This window comes from Sapajus apella, unplaced genomic scaffold (assembly GCF_009761245.1).
Source record: "Sapajus apella isolate SASKATOON/1434 unplaced genomic scaffold, GSC_monkey_1.0 scaffold24, whole genome shotgun sequence".
Taxonomy (NCBI): Eukaryota; Metazoa; Chordata; class Mammalia; order Primates; family Cebidae; genus Sapajus; species Sapajus apella.
Window position 1 is genome coordinate 15,029,445 of NW_022436964.1, and position 22,792 is coordinate 15,052,236.

At 38.4% G+C, this 22,792-nt stretch overlaps 1 protein-coding gene across 2 annotated transcripts in view; it reads right to left on the reverse strand.

Moving 5' to 3' along the window:
• The window catches only part of CUNH9orf135 (chromosome unknown C9orf135 homolog), an 86,094-nt gene extending 72,785 nt beyond the window's left edge, over positions 1-13,309 (reverse strand). The window contains exon 1 of one of the 2 annotated variants that reach the window (XM_032290934.1): positions 13,023-13,309. In XM_032290934.1, coding sequence (XP_032146825.1) covers positions 13,023-13,174 — 152 coding nt within the window. In that variant the 5' untranslated portion in view covers positions 13,175-13,309. The remainder of the gene's footprint in view (positions 1-13,022) is intronic. The other variant, XM_032290935.1, reaches the window with a different exon arrangement.
• Between the last annotated feature and the right edge of the window lie 9,483 nt (positions 13,310-22,792).

Genomic DNA, 22,792 nt, shown 5'->3' on the forward strand with positions numbered 1-22,792 from the left:
TGTCCCAGCACTGTGTAGTTGACTCTTGAACATGGTTTGAACTGCGCAGGTCCACTTACACCGGGATTTTTTTCAATGAAAGTTACACTAGGTATGACTGCTTCTCCTGCCTCCCCCTCCACTTCTTCCATCTCTTTCTTGCTGCCTTATCTGCCACCTGAGACAAGAGACCAGCTTCTCCTCTTTCTCCTCCTCTTCAGCTACACAACCTACTCAATGTGAAGACCTTTATAATGATCCATTTCCACTTAAGGCATGAATATATTTTCTCTTCCTTATGATTTTTTAGCAATGTTTTATTTTCTCTAGCCTACTTTACTGTGAGAATACAGTATATAATACACATAACACAAAAAATGTGTGTTAATTGACTGTTGATGCTGTTGACAAGGCTTCTAGTTGACAGTGGGCTATTAGCAGTAAAGTTTTGTGGGAGTCAAAAGTTATATGCAGATTTTCAACTGCACATTGGGCCAGCAATCCAACTCCCATGCTGTTCAAGACTGAACTGTATATTGGGTATATCAAATAGGGAGGATAAATAATCCAGATTTTTTCCACAGGTTTTTGAACCAAGAAGTACCAGAGCTAGTCTTAGTAGAAAAACTATGGCATAACATGAGCAGATTCTGGATTTTCACCTATGACTGGATGAAATTTGGGTTATTTTGGTGAACATTTGGTTGGGTGAACATTTGGGTAGATGGGTGAACATAGACTGCAGGTGGAAAGAAGAGTAAAAACAATATTTATGACCTGCCTAAAGAATACAACTTCTGGTGTACATGGGACTTTTATAAGAATTAAGATAAAATATTTCAATATATTTGAAAAATATAAATGATAGTTTCTGACCACCATGCAATAAAACTAGAAATTAACAACATTTTTTAAAGATCCTTCTTTGATCTGGATATATTTAAATACTTAATCAAACAACACCTGAGTCAAAAGATCAATGCAAATTAAATTGCCGAATTTCTTAAAAGTACAGACAAATTAAAACACTACTTATAAGAATCCATAGGATATAGCTAAAGCAGTACCCAGGGAAAAATCCAAAGCTTTAAGTATTTATATCACTAAACATGAAAGAAGAAAAGCAAATAAATGAAACATCTAATGCAAAAGCATAATAAAAGAACAAGCAAACCAAAAGAAATAAGAAAAGCAGAATAGTTCAAGATAAAAGCACAATTAAGTGAATTAGAAAACAGAAAAGAGAGCCAAGAAACAAATGAGGAAGGAAACAAAATAGATAAACTCCTAACAAACCAAGAAAACAAAATTGAGGGATATAATATCCATACAATGAAATATTATTAAGAAATAAAAAGAAATGAAGTATTGATAAAAGCTACAACACAGGTGAACGTTGAAAACATTATGTAAGTCACCAAGGACCATATGTTGTATAATTCTATTTATGTGAAATCCCCAAAATAGGCAAATCCATACAGACAGAAAATCAATTAGCGGCTGTCTGTGGCTCAAGGGCTGAGGGCTGGGAGAGGTCTGGGGTAAGGGATAAAGGGAGTAGGATTTATTTTGCGGGGGTAATACAAATGTTCTAAAATTGACTGTGGTGATTGGATGTACAACTTGATAAATACTAAAAGCCATTGAATTAAATACACTTTTAAAGGGTAACTTATACGGCATGTGAATTATATCTTAAAAGTTGTTAAAAATAGAATATAACCGTCAAAATAGAACAAAAGCACCGTAATCATTAAAGACTACTTTCTATAACCTATGCAAATATATACAGAAATTTAGATGACTTACATGACTTTCTAAGAAAAACTATTTTCTGACACTGCCCCCAGCAGAAACAAAAAGTCTAAATAGACTATTTCTAAAGAGAAAATGGAGTAAATTATCACAGAGCTATGAGTTATGCCCCAAAACATTACTAGTGGGGGAAAAATTCTTATTTGTGCCTGAAAATCCAGCAGGATATTTGGTGTGCCTTGACCTGCTCGTTTGTCAGAACTACGTGGGCAAGAGCTGAGACAAGGAGCAAGGCTTAGCACATTACATTAGCCACACTGACTTTGACATATGTGGAAACCAACCAATAGTACTTTCAAATTACTTATGTTTATTATAGGATTGTTTTACACACAAAGAAAAATTCAAATTTAAAAACCATGCAATCATTCCAGACTAAATTTTTCTATGACATAACAACTAATTACTTGTTAGAGGTCTGGGTGGGAGATCACAATATCTTAACCTCTGAGAGACGGCCTGCCGTGGCCCAGTAGCCTTATGGGTATGCATCCCTACAAGGAAAGCAGGTGCTACTGATTTTTGAAGGCTCAGAGTTCTTATACAATACTGAGTGGGGAATTCCCTTTCTGTCACTGGATCTATTACTGGATCTATTAGGAGTGTGGCTGTTCACACTCTTGCTAAAATGGCCATATGCAAACTAGCTAACCTTAATGTGTTGATGCTAGACACATGCCAGCTCTGCTGTTCTCACCCATCTAGCTGTTATTATAGTTTATGGATATGTAAATTAGGCTTCATATAGATAGATGGATAAATGCTGTTAAGATACTATGGCCACCTCCATGATTAAGAGTCACAATTCTTACAATCACACATTCTGCATCACGAGATATCAGTCATTATGTAACAAAATATGCCCACATGTACTTCCAAAGACTCTTTGGGAAAGGGTAGTATTGCCTTCGTTTGGAAACTAATGCACCATGCTTCAGCTTTCCTTGGGGATCCTAGGGACTAGGTGAACCTCCTCTGGAAAGCTTCCCTGGTCCAACAGGCCTAAGTTAAATGCTCCTCTTAGATGCTGCCTGAGCACCCTGCTTACCGCTAATCATAGCACATATCACAGTACATTGTAATTGCTGATGTAACCCTCCCCACCTCCAGACCCACAGTAACCTCTAACATTCTAAACACAGGGAGAATGTCTTAGTCATTGTCAAATTTCCGACCCAGCAAAGTGCCTGCAATAGAGCAATGGATTCATAAATACACTTTTAATAAATGTCATTTTTAAAAAAAAGTGCTCTTCTAGGAAGAAGATAGTGAATAAAAGCCTAGTGCTTTTTTTAAAAAGCTTATTTAATGCTTCTGGATCCTTGCTGAGCAATTCAGAGTTTTTCCACATGTTTAAAAAATTGTGACAAGTTATTTATTCCCATATTTTAATTTCAAAATAGTTTTTTCTATTACTTTCTAAATTATTTGCAATGAAATTCACTTTGCAATAAATAAATGGTATTATATTAATTCTTCCATTTAATTGAAACTGGAACAATCTGATTGGTGAAATAGTAACAAAGAAACATATAATATTTCTGCCAATTAATTCTCTTTGTTAATGTGTCACAACTTAAATAAAAATAAAGAAAATATATGGTGTGACTAATGACAATTAAAACATAATTGTATTTCAAATGAAATCAAGGAAACAGCAATAAAGGTTAGTGTTGCAGTAAGAAGGTTGGGTGCAATGGCACACATCTGCAATCCCAGCACTTTGGGAAGCCAAGGTGGGAGGATTACTTGAGGCCAGGAGTTCAAGACCAGCCTGGGTTAATTATAGTAAGATCCTCATCTCTACCAAAGGAAAAAAAAACTTTTTAAAAATTAGTCAGGCATGGTGGTGCATACCTATATTCCCAGCTGCTTGAGAGACAGAGGCAGGAGAATCACTTGAGTCCAGATATTTGAAGTTACCAAGAGCTATGATTGAGCCACTGCACTCCAGCCTGGGTGACAAAGCGAGACCCTGCCTCTAACAAAATAAAATCAAATAAGAGTATTCAAATTTATTCATAACTTTTGCAAAGAACTGCAAAGATATGTTTCATCTAATCTCTACACAATATTTCTATTTTCTGCCCATTACATCTAAGATCAATTTTTGAAAATTGCATTGGGTAGGTACAAGTGGGCTGAGAAGGGAGTTTAAAGTCAAAATAGCATCAATTGTAGGAAGTCCCCAATATATTAGTGGGTTATGTTCTAGACTTTTGCTGTGAAACTGGATGTTTGGAATTTGGTATTCCTTCTCCACCACAGTAGCTCTCTCTAAGACCACCAGCCCAACACTCCTTCCTTCTGGGTGCATTCTCCGTTTTTGTGGCTCTTGAAGAGCTCCCACGTTTCCATTTGCCGTCGCCCAGTCAGATGACTCCAAACAGGTACTTGGCCCAGGGAAAGAAATATGGCCTGTAATTTGTGGAGCCAGAACTGAAAATACCTTAAAGCCAACCTTTCTTTGTGGGATGAAGATGTAAGTTATATATTCCAGAAGTGCAGCAGCCATGTTTCCCACACTTTTCCACAATAAGATGAAGCAAACCCACAAAGAGGAGAGAAGGGAAACACAGTGAGACCTGGTAGCATTTTCATCCCTCGTTCCAGCTGTTCTTAAGGCCCAGCTTACCCCTGCCCTTCTCACCTGGTAATCAACCATCCAGGATTATTCTGAGTTAATTCATTCTGCTTTTTTTAGGCTAGGGAAAGCTGACCATCAGGCACTTGCAACCAAAAGAGTTCTGACCAGTACATACAGAAAATGGTGCCAATGGGGATAGGTTCCCAGGGAAACTCAGAGAAGTTTATCTAACAATACTAGTTCGAGTGCCACAAAACCCCTTGATGCCCAAATCTGGGCTTCTCAATGTGAATCTCTCCTTATCAAAATGTCACTAAGCCCCACATTCTTCTAACTTCCTCCCCCAACCACAACACTCTTACCTAGAAAGAGATCATCAGTGAGGTAAAAGAAAGCAAGGTTGGTGAAAAAATACCTTATCCATGAGGGGAAAGACTACAATAGCATTACAACAAAGAGGGGACTCTAATGGCTCCCACAGTCCAGTTAGGAGATGGTCATAAGGGTAGGGGGTTGGCTTGAGGCAGAGGTACTTCTGTACAGCAAGGATCTTTTCTAATCCAAGCTTGCCCACATGGTGAAATGCCTCTTCTATATACTTTGCCTTACCAGGGCTCATCTTGCATGTAGAATTATCTTATTTTTGTAAATGCCAGTTAAATTGAGCAAACTTTCACACAAAGGTCATGGCACAATCATTCTATAACTATTAGTTTTCAGAAAAAGAATTTGATTAGAATTTCATAAAAGAAAATAGCATTGAAAGAAAAATACAGTCAGGGCAAAAGAAGGCAGTCTCCTGGATTTTGTCTTGAAAAATAGAAAACATAGTACTTTCTCCAAAAAACTACTATATCCAAAAGCATTTGTAGGTAATGTGCATATGTTGAGGAATGAGAATGTAGGACTAGATTAAAAATAACCGTGGTGTAGGATCCACCATTGTAGAACACAGACGAGAATGAAAGTGTGGTTAAACCAAATGAATGTGAATAACATCATCCTTTCTACCCAACGCAAACTAGCAATTAAAAAGATATTTTTAAAAGACTCGTAATAAACCATGGAGAGTGACTCAGACACTGAAAGAAATGAAGTATTGTGTCTAAATTCTGATCCTTTAGAGAATGTTTACTTCCAGGGAAAAGCTGTAGAAAGTGATATCAAAAATTTTAAGTAATTTTACTTATTCTTATTGTGAAAAAGAATTCTTATTGTGAAAATATATTTTTGTTATGGAAAATGTAGAAGTAGCAAAGACAAAAAAGAAGATGACAAATAATCCATAAATCCACCATCCAGTAATAAATATCTTGTTATATGGTAAATATCTTTTCAGTGCATATAGAATCATTTATTTTATTTTATTGAAACAGGGCTTGTCACCCAGCTCTGTCACCCAGGCAAAGTGTAGTGGCTCAATCTCAGCGCACTGCAACCTCTGCCTCCCAGACTCCAGTGATCCTCCCACCTCAGCCTCCCAAGTAGCTTAGACCACAGGGGTGTGACACTACACCCGGCTAATTTTTTTTTTTTTTTTTCAGTACAGATTGAGTTTCACCATGTTGTCCAGGCTGGTTTTGAGCACCTGGGCTCAAGCAATCCTCTTACCTTAGCTTCCCAAAGTGTTGGGATTACAGGCATGAGCCACTGTGACTGGCCTAGACACATATTTAACCAAAGAGAATTCCAGTACATGCTGCTTTTTTATGCTTAATGAGATTAAATTTTCAAATATTAATCTTTGTACTTCTCTTTACTGAGCCCCCCTTTAAAATAATTTTTACTCTAATAAATCAGAGATACCCACAGTTGCTTTGGGACAAATTAGGACTGTTTCACCAGAAATGTGAAGAAAAATGGAGTATTGTTGATTAACTTCTGACTGACAAAATGAAATGTTTCAGTTCTGAGTAAGATATTTTCTTGAAAGTCAGGCATTGTTGAGAAACAAAAGGCCTTTTAAATTCTTTAAGCTTTTATTAACAACAAGACCTAGAAGCTCCCAAATATACCACAAGGAGGATGACTTTGTAAGTAATCTTCTCAAGTACACTTTAGAAACTAAAAGAAGGGCTTTTGATAAGTCTCAGGCTAATGGGAGTAAACCATCTTGGGCAAACCACAGCATCCATTTGTCCTCTCTCCAGAGCACTGAGAGGGAAGATGAGTTGAGTATCACTGGGCTAGCTGCAAGTCACCACGTTGCAGGTTGAGGTGCCCCACCACTGTGGCTGCAGGGTGAGCAGCCTAAGTTGGAGGTTATGGGAGGACAAACCTGACAGGTATCTGCAGTCCCCTGCAAGAGTCCAAGTGGGACCAAAGCTGGAGGCAGAGATACCAAGTCCTCAACAAACCAACAGGATCAGCCACAAATATAGCAGCAGCAGGGACAGCAGTCAGACCAGAATGAGGCAAGCAAGGACAAGGACCTACAGTAGATTTGGAGGCCTCACTCCTCCACCCCCACCAAAACGTCACATAACCTCAGCCCTTCTTACACACACAGATGGTAGTGGGGGAAGGAGAAGGTGGAGGAGGAAGGACTCAAAGAATGGGCACTGTTCTGAATGAGACTATTTTAACCTAAAACAAGCTGTTTAACTCAATAAGACAGAGATAAGCTTTAATAGGCATATTTGAATTTTTCTCTAGTAACCAACAGTTGAAAAGTTTGAGGATTGGTTTTGGAAAGTAAATTTTATATATGCATCTCAGTTATGTGCATATTTCTAATTCTGCTACCCACTAGAGAGTGAATATATTCCCATGTTCTGACTATTACATCATCTTAAATGCCTGCATGATATTATAATTTGGATTTTTTTAAGTATGAGTTGAGAAATAAAAATATCTCTTTAAAGTGTAAATATCATTTGTCTCTACATTAAGTCAAAACCTCATTAGTACCTGTCAGTTCTTGATGGTATGACACACACTGCAAATAGGAACAGCACAAACTTAGCTTCCATTTAAAAATTCCTTACTATTTTAACAGAAGTATATGTTATGCCCTTCTAAGGTCATTTCTACAGAGGCGTCCAAACATACTTCCATGTTATGCTATTACATCAAGAGCTTGGCTGTGAAAATCAGCCCTGGTTTTAGTGGGGATTTTGTACTACAGTCTTTTACCTCAAGGCCTCATTAAAATATCAGGCCCCAGCCTGCAGTGCCTTTTCGGTTTGTCTTTATTCTTTCTGCCTGCTCATTTGCTCATTTATTTGAGAAAAATTAATTGAGCACCAACTGCATTCTTATCCCTTGTCCTGAGGCTCACCCTTCTTTTCCCCTTCTGACTATATATCCAAAAAGCCCCTTTGAAGCCTCTTCTCTCCTTTGTCAAATTTTATGCTATTTGCATGGAAACCACAGAATCAAACTTTTAAAAATGTGTACAGGTTAAGAGTTAATAAGCTAACAACTAAAGACCTGAATCTATGTTAAAGGCAGAAAGATGAAGTCTTGATAGAAAAGAAGCCCTTGTGGATTTCAGCAAAAGGACAGGCTGAAGCATGTAGTTACCAAAGGGCCTCATTACTTTTTTCTTTGCTTTTTATCCTAGTTCTCGAATGTGTGTTAGAGATGTAGAAAGATGGGATTGCTGGCTAGCAAAGATCTGTGTAACTCAAGCTTGGTCTCCAGTGACAGGAGGGACTCTAAATGCATCCAAGTTAGTACTGGAGAAAATCACTGATTAAATAGAGGAAGAATGACACAGCAAATTAGAAAATCCAGATAGTCTCTTTTCTATTTAAGTGCACTCATGATACCCTGGTGCCTTGGAACTGGGTGCTGCTGTGAATGTGAAGTGCCTTAAATACATATAAACTTCCTGTTCATACAGTGCAGTAGGGTGAAGTGTGAAGAGCTTAATGGAAAGATTCCCCCCTTTAATTCGAATTCTAATTTATTGCCCCAGCCCAAATGATTTTGTGTGAAGTCTTTAAAACTACAAAATTCCCTACCTCACAATTATCACCATATTTCTTCCCTTTTTTCTGTTTCTCCTTCTGGTTTCTTCCTATAGGGGACAGGAAGAGAAACTCCCAGGCTCTTTAATTTGGGGCTGAGTCAGGAAAGAAAAGTAATTAAAGTCACAAATACATAAAATTAACCTGAGTCCTTAAAACTAAATGTCACCATGGAGACCAGAGCAGGAACTGTCTCCATGGAGATTTCAATGAATTTGTTTTGCTTTAAATTATTATCACTTGTTACCAGATGTCAATTTGGTCAAGGAAAAGATGAATGTGAATGAATGAATATAAGAATTAGCCTCACATGAGAGAATTTGTTAAGGGTAAGTCTGAATTATTGTTGTTCTCAGTATTTCATCATTCCAATGAGTGGGAAGATACCCTAACAGAAAATATTTCCCCTTAGTTTAATTCTAATGAAATCACCTGATGATATGGCTCCATAAATGCTACAGGAATGAGTTGGGTAAGATAAATCCTAGAAAAGACATCTCTCACTCAGAAGCATCAAGGTGTGATGAGGGTGATATGGCTCTATCTATCAACCACTTCAGTTGCAAGGAAGAGGTGGCTCTTTGGCAATGTTTTATCCCAGCAATGGACCAAAGATATCCCCTAACAAGGATTTTGGATATAGTACCTTATAATCTCTATTATACACAACTGTTTTTAATATGAGTAATGAGGTCAAACAGATCTGTCTGTATCACATGCCAGATAAAGAGAAACACAGGGAAAAAATCTAAATGTTTGAACTGTTTAATCAGAGGAAAGTCAAAATTCCTCCCAGTTACAGATTTTATTTCGAACCTATATGTACAGTCACTTAACTGACTGAAAACTCAGTTGAGAAGTCATACAAATGGTATTTATAGATATTAGGTCTTCATCAATTAAATAAGAAATCACTAATAAAAGATATTAAAATTTAATAAACATTTAATCTGTCATAAATCAATAGAAAGCTAACAATTATAACCAAAATGTATAAAAATAAGTCAATGACACTGTTCATTTAGAATTTTACACAACCTGAATTTTATTCAGCTTTGTAGGACAGATCTTGGTGACTGCTTGGATACGGAAGACCAAGTATGGCAACGATACAGTCAGCATAGAAAATGCTAGTGCTTCTCACATTTGACAGTCAATTCTTGCTATCTTTATGTTCTATACCTTGAATGCTCAATTAGCAAATACAGACATACAAGGTTAGGTTCCTGTGAGCCTCTGGTCACAATATTTTTGTCAATCAATCAAAACATAACCTTGTATTATGTGTGCTTCAGTTTAAAAACACTTTATATAATGTATATTGTTGATTCATTAACATTGAACTCACTGCCAACCACACTATAATTTAAATTTGAATGAAGCTTTCTAACACATACATTTCCTTTGTAAGGCATGTCACAGTCTTCTTGTGCTTAGCATGATGCTTAGGGACCATTTTACCATATCACTAACAAAAAGCACAAAATGCAAAAAAAAAAAAAAAGGTAGCATTAAGTACACCATGAAAAGGATACTTGTTTACAATATGAGAGCTGAAACAAAAAGGCAGAGCATCACTTTGTTTGACCTCAGTTGGGAACGTGCACATTGGGCAACTCTTTTTTTTTTCTTTGCCTTTTTTGCTGCTCTGAGAATGTCTACAGATGACCACAAAAGTGCATTAAGTATTAATGTTGACTTAAAAATAAATTGTATCAAGTAGGTGAATTTATAAACAGAATCCAGAAATAATAAGGATTAACTGTATTTGTCAACTATTGAAAAAGAGTTCTATTTCCTGTGAGGCTGTTCTTTACTATTCCACTGCATTTGCCTATTCTTTTTTGTCCACCTGTGGAGTATCTATCCTTTGTTCAAAACCCTGCTCAGGAACTGCCCTCCCCACTACACCATTACCTTTACTTTTTATAATCATTTCTTTTTTGCATAAATCAGATCATACTGAATTTACTGATATTATTCTCCTTTACTGCCCTATGGAGTTCCTTGAGGTCAATGGCCATGTCCTAATACGTATAACTTCTACTGTGCTTAATATGTGACAGGCCATGTGTTAAAGGGTGTTTCACATGTCATACCTCATTTAATTTTACAATAATCCTATCATCCCCCTTTTATAGTTGCAGAAACAAGCCCAGAGCAGTCAAGTCACTTGCCACAACACGGAGCAACAGAGTTAGCATTCAAACCTAGAGCCCAAGTTTTAACCATTATGCTATGCTAAATCAATAGTGTTAGCCACTGATACGGTTTGGCTATGTGTCCCCACCCAAATCTCATCTTGATTTGTATTCCCCACATGGGGAGGGACTTGTAGTCCCCATGTGTCAAGGGAGGAAGGTGATTGAATCATTGAGCAGATTTACCCATGCTGTTCTCATGATAGTGAGTTCTCATGAGTTTGGACAGTTTTATCAGTGTTTGGAAGTTCTTCCTTCACCCTTCTCTCTCCTGCTGCCCTGTGAATAAGGTGCTTGCTTTCCCTTTGCCTTCCACCATGGTTGTAAGTTTCCTGAGGCCTCCCCAGCCCTACTGAATTGTAAGTCAATTAAACCTCTTTCCTTTATAAATTACCCAGTCTCAGGTATTTCTTTATAGCAGTGTGAAAACAGACTCATACGGCTACCCTATATTATTAACAGCTTACAATTTTCCAGGAATGATGCTAAATGCTTTGCACAAATTATCTCATTGGATCTGTTTTTCTATTTCTATGTTCCCAACATGTAGCAAAGTGCACGACACACAAATGTATGTTGGGTTGAATTTAAGTCTTCCTATTCCCCAGTCATCCTTCTAAAACCAATGTATGAGATTCATCTATATTTTCAGCAGTGGCTGGAATGTCTTACAGTGTTCCATTACCCTTCTCTCTTCACCAGTTTCCTCCCCTCCTTCTCATTTATATTCTTCTGTAGTTTCACCATTGAGGTCTGTAACTCTCACAATGCACTTTTCAAAGCAATAGTGGTGCAACAGAGAGCAGAAGCACTGTCCCTTTGCAAAAGGTCTTTCTCTTTAACAATAACTTCTAGTGGTGATTTATATTATGGCCCAAATCCCTGTGGGGTAACAGAATCATAGAAGAGCTAAGTGTTTTGCTTGAGAGCTGAGGTAAGCCCTACATAAAGCTAAAAGAGGATTTTCTGTTTTCCAGAAACAGAAAATGAACTTTGGATTCCAAAGCTTTGGATTCCAAATCTGTATTACCTTTCATACTGAGTTCAAAGGAGGAAGAGAGACAGTTTCAGAGTTGAGAAGTAAAAGCAGAAAAGTAAACTTGTTGGAAAGCAGGAAATAGGCTTTAGAAAGTTTGCAAGGCAGAAACTGCAGGTGTTCCAAATACTACATGAATGAATGGGATGAAGTAGGGCTTAGCCTTAGAGCTTGAGTAAAAATCATTCATTTTCTTTCAAAAGCAAAAATATAATGTAGACGAGATTTGTGACTTCTTTTAATTTTGCTTTTTTCTTCCCAATTCTCCCAAATATTCCAACTACTCCAAATGTAATTATTGTCAATAGTAGAGCCAGGAAAGTTAATTCAAAGGAAAGAATTTGAAAAGTTCTAAAAGTTCCCACTTTTCTTCCAATTATACATCACAGTGTTGCTATTGGTCAGTGTGATATTTAATTCCAAAAAATCTCTTTTCTTAAAGAGAAAGTGAATTCCCAGGCCAAGGTCTAAAGCACAAGAAGTAAACCAAATGCTTCCGGTGGCCAAGCAAGAACTTACATGAGGGAAGTTCCTAAAGACAGAACAACACCCATCTTACAGTATAGCTAGTGCTCAGCTCTGATGCATTCACAGTTCCCAGAAGAAATAAAATCCTCTCTGGCCAGGACTTTCAAATTTTTGAAGATGTAACCCTGGATTTATATGTGAATCTCCTAGTTTTAAATGTGGTCAGCTAATTAAAATGGGAAAAAAAAAATCAAACAGAGCTCATGCCAAACAATGTCTGTTGGCCTTAACCAGTGGGAGATGCAGTTTGCAGTCTCTGACTAGAAGGGCCCTTGAATGTAGCCTAGGAAATATGAGGAGCCTCGTTCAAATGATTCCATGTACCCGCTACCTCCAGGAAATGGCAGCCCTGGAGGCTGGTCCTCTAAACAGGCATCTCCCTCCTGCTGTGCTCCTGGCCTCCAATCCCTTTTATGAGTAAGTGGCTGTCTCCGAAATGTGATTTCCTGGCCTCTGAGAGCATCCCCTTTGCAATCCCTATTTATACACACCTGCTCTGTGTGAATTAGCTAAAACCTCAAGCGGCAGGTGATTTGGCTGGTGCACGGCCCAGTGTATGCTAGGGAGCTGCCCCTGGAAGGCTCTTCTATTTCCTCCTGCCTGCTCCAACCCTCCCTCCCACTCTCTCCATCTCTCCTTCAAAAATATTTATTTTCCTTTTTTTTCCTTTCTCTCTTTTCCTCCTTCCAACTCCTCTCTCGTCTTATCTTTTTATTTCTCACCTTTCTTCTCTTTTCCTTCTTTCTCTACCTTTCTTCACAATTTTTTTCATTCTTTTTTCAGTTTCCTCTCTCGTCTCCACTCCTGTCCCCTCTCTATGACTCTTCTTTCCTTTCTTCTTCCATACTCTCCCCTGTTTTTCCTCCCCCCAGTACCTGGGAACTTGGGGGGACCTCGCTCACCAGGAATACACCAACACCGGTCTCGAGTATTTCTTGTGATGAGAGCGGAGGGTCAGGGAGCCTTTGCGCTCCACCAAGTCCAGGGGTCCGATCTCTAACCCGTGTTGCCTGCTGTCGCACCAGTCCTGGAAGGATCTGTCAAGGCTCTCCATGGCAGCCCTCGAGGTACAGACCTCTGAGGAGTTCTCTGTGTACCTGTCCTGCCCGACACAACTGCAAGTACCAAAATTCGGCGTCTCTTATCTCCTAAGCAACCTGGGGCGGGGCCAATGGAGGGGCGGATCCCTTCAACGTGACGGCCCAGCGTTTCCTAAATGTAGTCGTTACTGATAAGAAACTACGTTTCCCAGAATGCAAAGAGGGTAGTGACCGGGCTACACAGACGATGAAAGGGGGAACTGCATCCTGGGATCTGCAGTTTCGCCTGTCCACCAGCCAAATCCTGAGTAGCTCGGCGCAGTTATGGGGGAGCAGTGGGTCAGTTAAGGACCAAGAGAATAGCAAATTCCCTGAGTCCCGAGGGGCTCTGGGATGTCTTTACAGAAGTTTTTTTTGTTTTGTTTTGTTTTGTTTTTATTTTTGTTTTGTTTTTGAGACGGAGTCTTGCTCCGTCTCCAGGCTGCAGTGCAGTAGCATGATCTCGGCTCACTGCGACCTCCGCCTCCCAGTTTTAAACGATTCTCCTGCCTCAGCCTCCCAAGTAGCTGAGGCACCCACCACCACTCCTGGCTAAGTTTTGTATTTTTAGTAGAAAGGGCCCCAAAGTGCTAGGATGACAGGCAATGCCACAGCGCCCAGCTTTTGCAGAAGTCCTTTTTACCGCTCATCATCCACCACGCCTTCTGCTTACAAGTTATTCATAGTAAGTTTGACTAAAAGGGAACAAGGGAAAAGCCCCTGAAACCCAAAATATGTCATTCTATATAGCTTTCCTACCTGAGAAAGAGGAGGAGCAGACCCATCTAGCAAATCAGCTAAAAAGTTTGAGGATCAAAAAGCCTAGCTCCAGTTACAGATCCTCCGTCAATTTTTCTGAATACTAGTTTCTTCCTCTGAAAAACAGAAGAGTGGGACCGCGAAGTGGAGTAGGCACAAGAATCGCCAGTCCCTTCAGGCTATGACGTTGCAAGACTCTAGGTACAGTTTAGGACTCTGGGCATTCAGATCCCCAGGACTTGTCAAGTTCTCCTTATTGGAATTTTTTATATTTTGTGACAAGACAAATTCATCACATTATTGTGCCGTCTGTTATATGTGGGAAGGAGATTTCAAAAAGATTACAGCATTGCCTTCAAGGAGTTACTGGATAGCTGTGTTATAGAAGAAAAGATGCTTATTTCATTTTTGACTTTCCAAGAAAAGAATATGCAACACATCAGAATCATCCTCCCCTCCCTGGCCTTCGTCATGTACTTGAAGGGCATTAATGGACATTGTCCTTGCAATCACTTACCCAGCATAGTTCTTAATACAGATATCTTTAGTGTTGAATGAACGAATGTTCATTATGTTTGATTACCTTAGATTTACTTGCCAAAATATCTTACTCGAAAAAGACAACATGTACATAAAAATTCAAACTTAAAAACAGAGTAAGAGACTATTCACATTACAAATAGATTCTTTGGTTTTAGAAGATAAGTTATAGTGCTTCCATAAATAGTCAGGCACTCTTCTGTATCAGATGGCACAAATTTGATCACCTATAACTACTAAGTGCTTTTCCACAGTCTGTGGTGCATAGTGTGGCTGCCTGTGGTATGCTAAGGTCTCTATTTTACTGACAGCCACAGTTAAAAACAAATAAGCAGTCCACCATCACCAGCCAAGTGCTAGGATAGTGCTGACTGCTATTTTAGCCCTTTTCTTCTAGGAGGAATGAAAAGAAAAATATAAGTTAACTTTAAAAGGGAAAATATGATCCATGTCAAGTTCAATTTTGTCCAAAGCACAGCATATTGCTGTTGCTCCAAAAATATTATTATCATTGCTATCATCTGTTCTTGTGTTCATTTTACTTACGTTTAGAGTGGCAGCAACATAATATATGTGCAACCAATATGCCAGATCTCTGCAGACAATTTGACTCAAAGGTGGAAGTCACCCAAAGCCAAGCTCTTTCCACAGTGCATGAGTGCTGCAGAGATTTAAAAGCTTTTCAGCACACCAAGGAGCAATAAGTTAAGAAAACATGCAAAACAAACATAGCTTGTTATTTTAGAGTTCCTTAAGTCAAGCTGATTTTGTGAATATGCTTTTTGTTATACTCACTTTCTTATTTGTATCAAATTTATAAACTTCACTGTCTTCTGTGTCCACTACTACTTCAACATCCTTGTGCTAGAATTTATGATATTAATTCTGTGATATCCTCAAGCTTATATGCATTCCATTCTCCTTGTATACATCAATACATACCGTAGAATTTTTGGTTTCTTGATTCTTTATCATAAAATATGAATAGAACAGCACTTATTGCAGAGGGTTCTTATTAGAATTACATAAGATAATAAATACATCTAAAGCAAATAGAAGAGTGCCTAATAGATGCTCAGTCCTCACTTAAATTTAAACTTCTGCTGCTAGTATTATTACATCCTGATTTTGTCTTTATCATTTGTAAAAATATCCTAAAATGTGGTGTGTGTGTATGTGTGTGTGTGTGTAGTTTAAATATACTCACTGTCTTTCAAGCTTTGTCTGTTTACAAGCTCTTTTTAATGAATGTCTTTTTTATTTCTATTTTAATATGAAATTTAATAGCCTGGATCAGAAAAATGTAGGCAAGATATTTGGATATGGTACCAGTGATAATGATAATTTTGCATTCCTATAGAATTCTTTCTCTTCAAGACTAGTAATAAGCTTTATGTTTTATAAATGTAAAATCACTGATCCTCAACATACTGAGTTATCCCTGTTTTCCTCAAACTTTATCAAACCACTGCTGAAGTATAGCACTTAATGCAATGTCTTCTATTTATATTAATCCCTTCGCACCATAATATCCTTTTGGCAAGAAAATTAGAGCTCAGGTGGGGGAGGAATTGGGGCTTTTCTGAAGATAAGTGCAGACAGGCCAACTCAGGAAGTGAGTTTACGCTAATAAATTTCCTTATTAGCTTTATCAGATTCCTGACGAGATTGCCAAGAACTGAACAGGACAGCAGACCTAAAACAGATGTAAACCAACCAGATGGAAATGTCTATCGGGGCAAAATTCTTTGCCATCTTCTTTCCCTTCCTGTCTTGATCTGTGCTCAATTTCTGGAAAAGCCCCTAAAGTCACCAGTAACATGTTTTCCCCCACTATTAAAATTACTTCTCTCTATCAGATGTCTTTAAATTATTCTGAGAGACAAGAATTTAACATTGCTTAAGAAAACTAATTTATGCTATCTCTATGTCAAATCTAGTTTAAATATATTAAAAACTCCTATTTAAATTGTATAGCACTCAGAAATGAAAAACTAAGCAGTGGTGTCCTAATCAAGGATTGTATAGTTATTTTTTTTCTTCTACAGAAATAGGGACTTCCTGTTACCCACCACATATACATCTATGGTTTCCCTTTTGAGTATTCTTTACAAAAAGTTGGAGTCCACCTGCTATGTCAAAATGAATAAGAGGTTCTTACTCAGATAAAGGGGGTTGTGGGAGCTGGGGGTGGGGAGAAAACAGACCTCCCATCCTCAGCTCCTCTTGTCCCTCTTTCCTTTACCCTTTCCTTCTCCCTTCTTCTTTGGCTTTTTCCAAATTTCCCCCTTATCCCTTCCTTTTCCATGTCCTACTCCTTTTCTTCTTTCTTCCCCTATTTCTCTCTCTCCTCCTCTGTCTCTCTGTTTCCTTCCTCTCTTCTTCCAACTTTGAGAAGTAGTATGGATTTTAGTCAGAATCTATTGCTGAGAACCCAGGTATAAACCAAATGAAAGCAAAATAATCAGACCTAGAAACCAAGGCCAAAATTTATATGAGTAAGTTTATGTCTAACAACCCAGGAACTCTCAAAGGAGTCAACTTCAGCAAAACTTCAAACTTCTTTCCTTTCCTGTAACTGTAACTACCAACATCCTTTTTTAGAATGATTTTAACCTTGAGTATGATTCCTCTGTGCATGTAATTTGGACTGTGAGTCAGTTAGGCATCTACTTGTCCTTAAGCCATTATCACTAGCTAGCATTGATTAAGTGCTAACATGCAACAGTAATTATTTCTGGAACTCTTACTGTCAGCATGGGGGATTAATTTATTAAATATTCAATGTATACTATAATTTATTATAATTCAGCATTTCCTTTATTTTAATATTGAATCCTGCCAACAAGTGAAATACCTTGACAGAGTTATTCATAATTATTATGATAAATTTTAATGCCCAAGATTAGTAATCACGTACTCTAGCATAAAGGTAGCTTAGGGACTTTTTAAATATCCTATAAGTTGGATATCCTTAATTATTCAAAGACTGAATATCCATTTTCATAAAATATTCTCTTCTTTTCTCCCCAGTGTTGCTTTGCTTTTTGGAACTTTCATTGTTTATTAGCAGCAAAAAGAATGAGACAATTTAGCTACAAGTTAAGAGTTCTTAATGAAGGAGTGGTACTTGAAATTAAATTCAGTATTGTTGTGGCTTTCTTTGTTCTTCATGGTCTTTAATCTGGATGAAGAAACCTCATCTCTCAGGGAAGATGCTCAGAGAAAATCAGGGGGCATAGGAGGGGGGTCCTTTCTACTCTGAGGGTGATGGATATTTGCCCAAATCCCTAGTAAGCCCAGCCACCAGTCATGTGGTGAGCAGGCTGGTAAGGAACTGACTGAGAGGCTTCCCCCAGAAGGTCAGGTGTCAGCAGGCAGTTCCCGGTTGTTGCATAGAACAGAGGCTATTCTAGAATGAAGACACCTAGTCACCAATCTGGGGGTAGCAATGGAAAGTTCAGGGAAGAAGCTGAAAAGCTTCTTGATCTTGTCTGAAAAAGAAAAAAAGTACAAAAGGAAATGAAGTTTTCCCTGCTTTTAGGGCTGAATCTGAAGTAGTCATCTAATTGCTTTAACAAAAATGAGGTCCAGGAAGTTTCCAAGTAAAATGATAATTTCTAGTTAAAGTTTCTATAATAGTAGTGACCCGGCTTTGTTTATTTAAGAGATGAAGTCTTACTATGTTGCCCAGGCTGCACTTGAACTCCTGGGCTCAAGTGATCCCCCTGCCTCAGCCTTTCCAGTAGCCGGGACTACAGGCTCAAACTACTAAGCCCAACATTGAGCTAGTATATTCTCGATGACAAATGATGGAAAGCAGAGTTAAACTAATTAGGTCAAAAGGAGAAATTTTTGGACTTACATAACTGAGAATTCCAGGGATACATCTGCCTTAAGCATATCTGAATTCCAGGGTTTAATAATGTCTTTAAGATGCTGACATTATTAGAAACAGAAAACAGAAATGCCTGTCCTCACCTAGGTCCGTGGCCCTCACCAAACATCTCTATTTCTTGCTTTACTTTTTGGGTTAGCTTATTCTCAACCAAGGCCTCCCCAAGATGGCCATTGACTTACATTATTTCCTACCTCCCCACAACATAAAGCATTCCTCTTCCTTCAAGCTTCAGCAAAAGTCTTGGTCACTCATTGACCTGACTTGACTCACATGATCTACTCTGAAAATGTCATTAGGGTAGGCCCAGATGTAATATGGTACTCTCCCCAGCTGGGTCTGTGTCATGGGGTTTCCCTCAAAGGATAATGCCCACCCCTTCTAAACAATCTGGGCTGAAGGTATAGAATTGGACTAAAGGGAAAAATAGGTTGCTATTTCAAAATAAGGGGAAAGTATGCCTGATAGGCAAAAAGATACCCACTTATAGATAGTAACAATAAGACATCCCATCCACATAGCACCTGATGGAATACTTTCACATACGCAGCAGATTGTTAAGTAACATCATTTCATTTCATTGAATGTCATCTCCTCATAATGGCACCCCTAACCCCACATTGTTCAAGGGTTCACTGTATATTGTCATTTCCATTTGTAAGGTGAGTAAACTGAATCACATCTAATAAGCCAGTCCTGCATTCTTATCTTTGGACTTCAAGAATTTTCTCATTCTACAGAAACCACGCTTAAATACACACACACACACACACACACACACACACACACACACACACAGATGTAATATATATATAATCTGTGTGTAGAAGTCTGCACCTAGTATTATTTTCTCATAGCCATTACCTCCATAACATTTGTCTGCTGTGGTTATGTGATGACTTACCACCTAAGGCATTGGTAGTCGGTCAATTAGCAGTATGTTTCTAAAGTTCCTCCCTTGTTAATTGCCTCTAGAAAGATAGAATTCACTTCCCCAAGGCTTTCAAAAAATATGGTCAAATAGCTTGAGTCTTGTCCTTTGGCTTTGTTACTTGGTATCAGATTTCCTTTTTGTCCTGAAGAAGATCTGGCCTACAATCTGCCATTCTTTGCTCTAATCCTGTCTGTGTCTGGACTGATTTTTCTTCTCTGGGTAATTTCATCCCCCTGTGGTGTCTCCATTGCCCCTGGCAGGATAAAGAAATCAATATTTTCTTCCGTAGAGTTCTATTGTCATTCAGAATTCAAAGATGGTAAAGAGTAGCTGAATTTCTAAAACATTTCGACCCAACATTTTTATGCCACAGTTGAAGATTATATGCTTTGTTTTCTCCAAAGCTACGATTTTAAAACAAGTATGATTTTATTTTAGTACAAAATTATAAGGAAAACAATTACCAAGATCTCGATGTCCTCAGCAAAAATATCCGAGTGCCTGTATCCAATTCTATCATGAATTTGTTTTAATATTAAAGGAAAACAACCCTGAAATATATTTTTAAGCTCTATTATATAGCTAATGCCATGCCATCTCACCTCATTTACCAGTGTCTGTTCTATTTAGCTTAAAATGAACTAAATTCTTACTTCTGACTGAAACTTATTATTTTTTTTTCAGGTAAGTATTTTCAGAATAGTTTTTTTTTATTGCATTTTAGGTTTTGGGGTACATGTGAAGAACATGCAAGATTGTTGCATAGGTACACACGTGGCAGTTTGATTTGCTGCCTTCCTCCCCTTCACCTATATCTGGCATTTCTCCCCATGCTATCTCTCCCCAACTTCCCACCCCCCGCTGTCCCTCCCCTATTTCCCCCAACAGACCCCAGTGTGTAGTGCTCCCCTCCCTGTGTCCATGTGTTCTCATTGTTCAACACACACCTATGAGAGAGGACATGCGGTGTTTGATTTTCTGCTCTTGTGTCAGTTTGCTGAGAATGATGGTTTCCAGATTCATCCATGTCCCTACAAAGGACACAAACTCATCGTTTTTGATAGCTGCATAATATTCCATGGTGTATATGTGCCACATTTTCCCTGTCCAGTCTATCATCGATGGGCATTTGGGTTGGTTCCAGGTCTTTGCTATTGTAAACAGTGCTGCAATGAACATTCGTGTGCATGTGTCCTTAGAGTAGAATGATTTATAATCCTTTGGATATATACCCAGTAATGGGATTGCTGGGTCAAATGGAATTTCTATTTCTAGGTCCTTGAGGAATCGCCACACTGTCTTCCACAATGGTTGAACTAATTTACACTCCCACCAACAGTACAAAAGTGTTCCTATTTCTCCACATCCTCTCCAGCATCTCTTATCTCCAGATTTTTTAATGATTGCCATTCTAATGGCGTGAGATGGTATCTCAATGAAGTTTTGATTTGCATTTCTCTAATGACCAGTGATGATGAGCATTTTTTCATACATTTGTTGGCCTCATGTATGTCTTCTTTTGTAAAGTGTCTGTTCATATCCTTCGCCCTCTTTTGAATGGGCTTGTTTGTTTTATTCTTGTAGATCTGCTTTAGTTCTTTGTAAATTCTGGATACAGCCCTTTGTCAGGTGGGTAAACTGCAAAATTTTTTCCCATTCTGTTGGTTGCCGATTCACTCTAATGATTGTTTCTTTTGCCGTGCAGAAGCTGTGAAGTTTGATTAGGTCCCGTTTTTCTATTTTGGCTTTTGTTGTCAATGCTTTTGGTGTTTGGGTCATGAAGTCCTTGCCTATGCCTATGTCCTGAATGGTTTTGCCTAGATTTTCTTCTAGAGTTTTTATGGTGTTAGGTCTTATGTTTAAGTCTTTAATCCATCTGGAGTTAATGTTAGTGTAAGGCGTCAGGAAGGGGTCCAGTTTCTGCTTTCTGCACATGGCTAGCCAGTTTTCCCAACACCATTTATTAAACAGGGAATCCTTTCCCCATTGCTTGTTTTTGTCAGGTTTGTCAAAGATCAGATGGTTGTAGATATGTTGTGTTGCCTCCGAGGCCTCTGTTCTGTTCCATTGGTCTATATCTCTGTTTTGGTATCAGTATCATGCTGTTTTGATTACTGTAGCCTTGTAGTATAGTTTGAAGTCCAGTAGTGTGATGCCTCCAGCTTTGTTCTTTTTGCTTAGAATTGACTTGGCTATGCAGGCTCTCTTTTGGTTCCATATGAAGTTTAAGGTGTTTTTTTCCAGTTCTGTGAAGAAGGTCATTGGCAGCTCGATGGGGATAGCGTTGAATCTGCAAATTACTTTGGGAAGTATGGCCATTTTCACAATATTTATTCTTCCTAACCATGAACATGGAATGTTTCTCCACCTGTTTGTGTCCTCTCTTATTTTGTTGAGCAGTGGTTTGTAGTTCTCCTTGAAAAGGTTCTTACCGTTCCTTGTTAGTTGTATTCCTAGGTATTTTATTCTCTTTGTAGCAATTGTGAATGGCAGTTCGTTCTTGATGTGGCTCTCTTTAAGTCTGTTATTGGTGTAGGAATGCTTGTGATTTTTGCACATTGATTTTGTATCCTGAGACTTTGCTGAAGTTGCTTATCAGTTTCAGGAGATTTGGGGCTGAGACGATGGGGTTTTCTAAATATACAATCATGTCGTCTGCAAACAGCGACAATTTGACTTCCTCCTTTCCTATTTGAATACCCTTTATTTCTTTTTCTTTCCTGATTGCTCTGGCTAGAACTTCCAGTACCATATTGAATAGGAGTGGTGAGAGAGAGCATCCTTGTCTACTGCCAGATTTCAAAGGGAATGCTTCCAGTTTTTGCCCATTCAGTATGATATTGGCTGTTGGTTTGTCATGAATAGCTTTTATAATTTTGAGATACGTTCTGTCAATACCTAGTTTATTGAGGGTTTTTAGCATAAAGGGCTGTTGAATTTTGTCAAAGTCCTTCTCTGCATCAACTGAGATAATCATGTGGTTTTTGTCTTTGGTTCTGTTTATTTGGTGAATTACGTTTATAGACTTGTGTATGTTGAACCAGCCTTGCATCCCCTGGGATGAATCCTACTTGATTGTGGTGGAAAGCTTTTTGATGTGCTGTTGCAATTGGCTTGCCAGTATTTTATTGAAGATATTTGCATCTATGTTCATCATGGATATTGGCCTGAAGTTTTCTTTTCTTGTTGAGTCTCTGCCGGGTTTTGGTATAAGGATGATGTTGGTCTCATAAAATGATGTGGGAAGGATTTCCTCTTTTTGGATTATTTAAAATCGTTTCAGAAGGAATGGTACCAGCTCCCCTTTGTATGTCTGGTAGAATTCGGCTGTTAACCCATCTGGACCTGGGCTTTTTTTGGGTGGTAGGCTCTTAATTGCTGCCTCGACTTCAGACCTTGTTATGGGTCTGTTCAGGGTTTCAACTTCTTCCTGGTTTAGGCTTGGGAGGAAGCAAGTGTCCA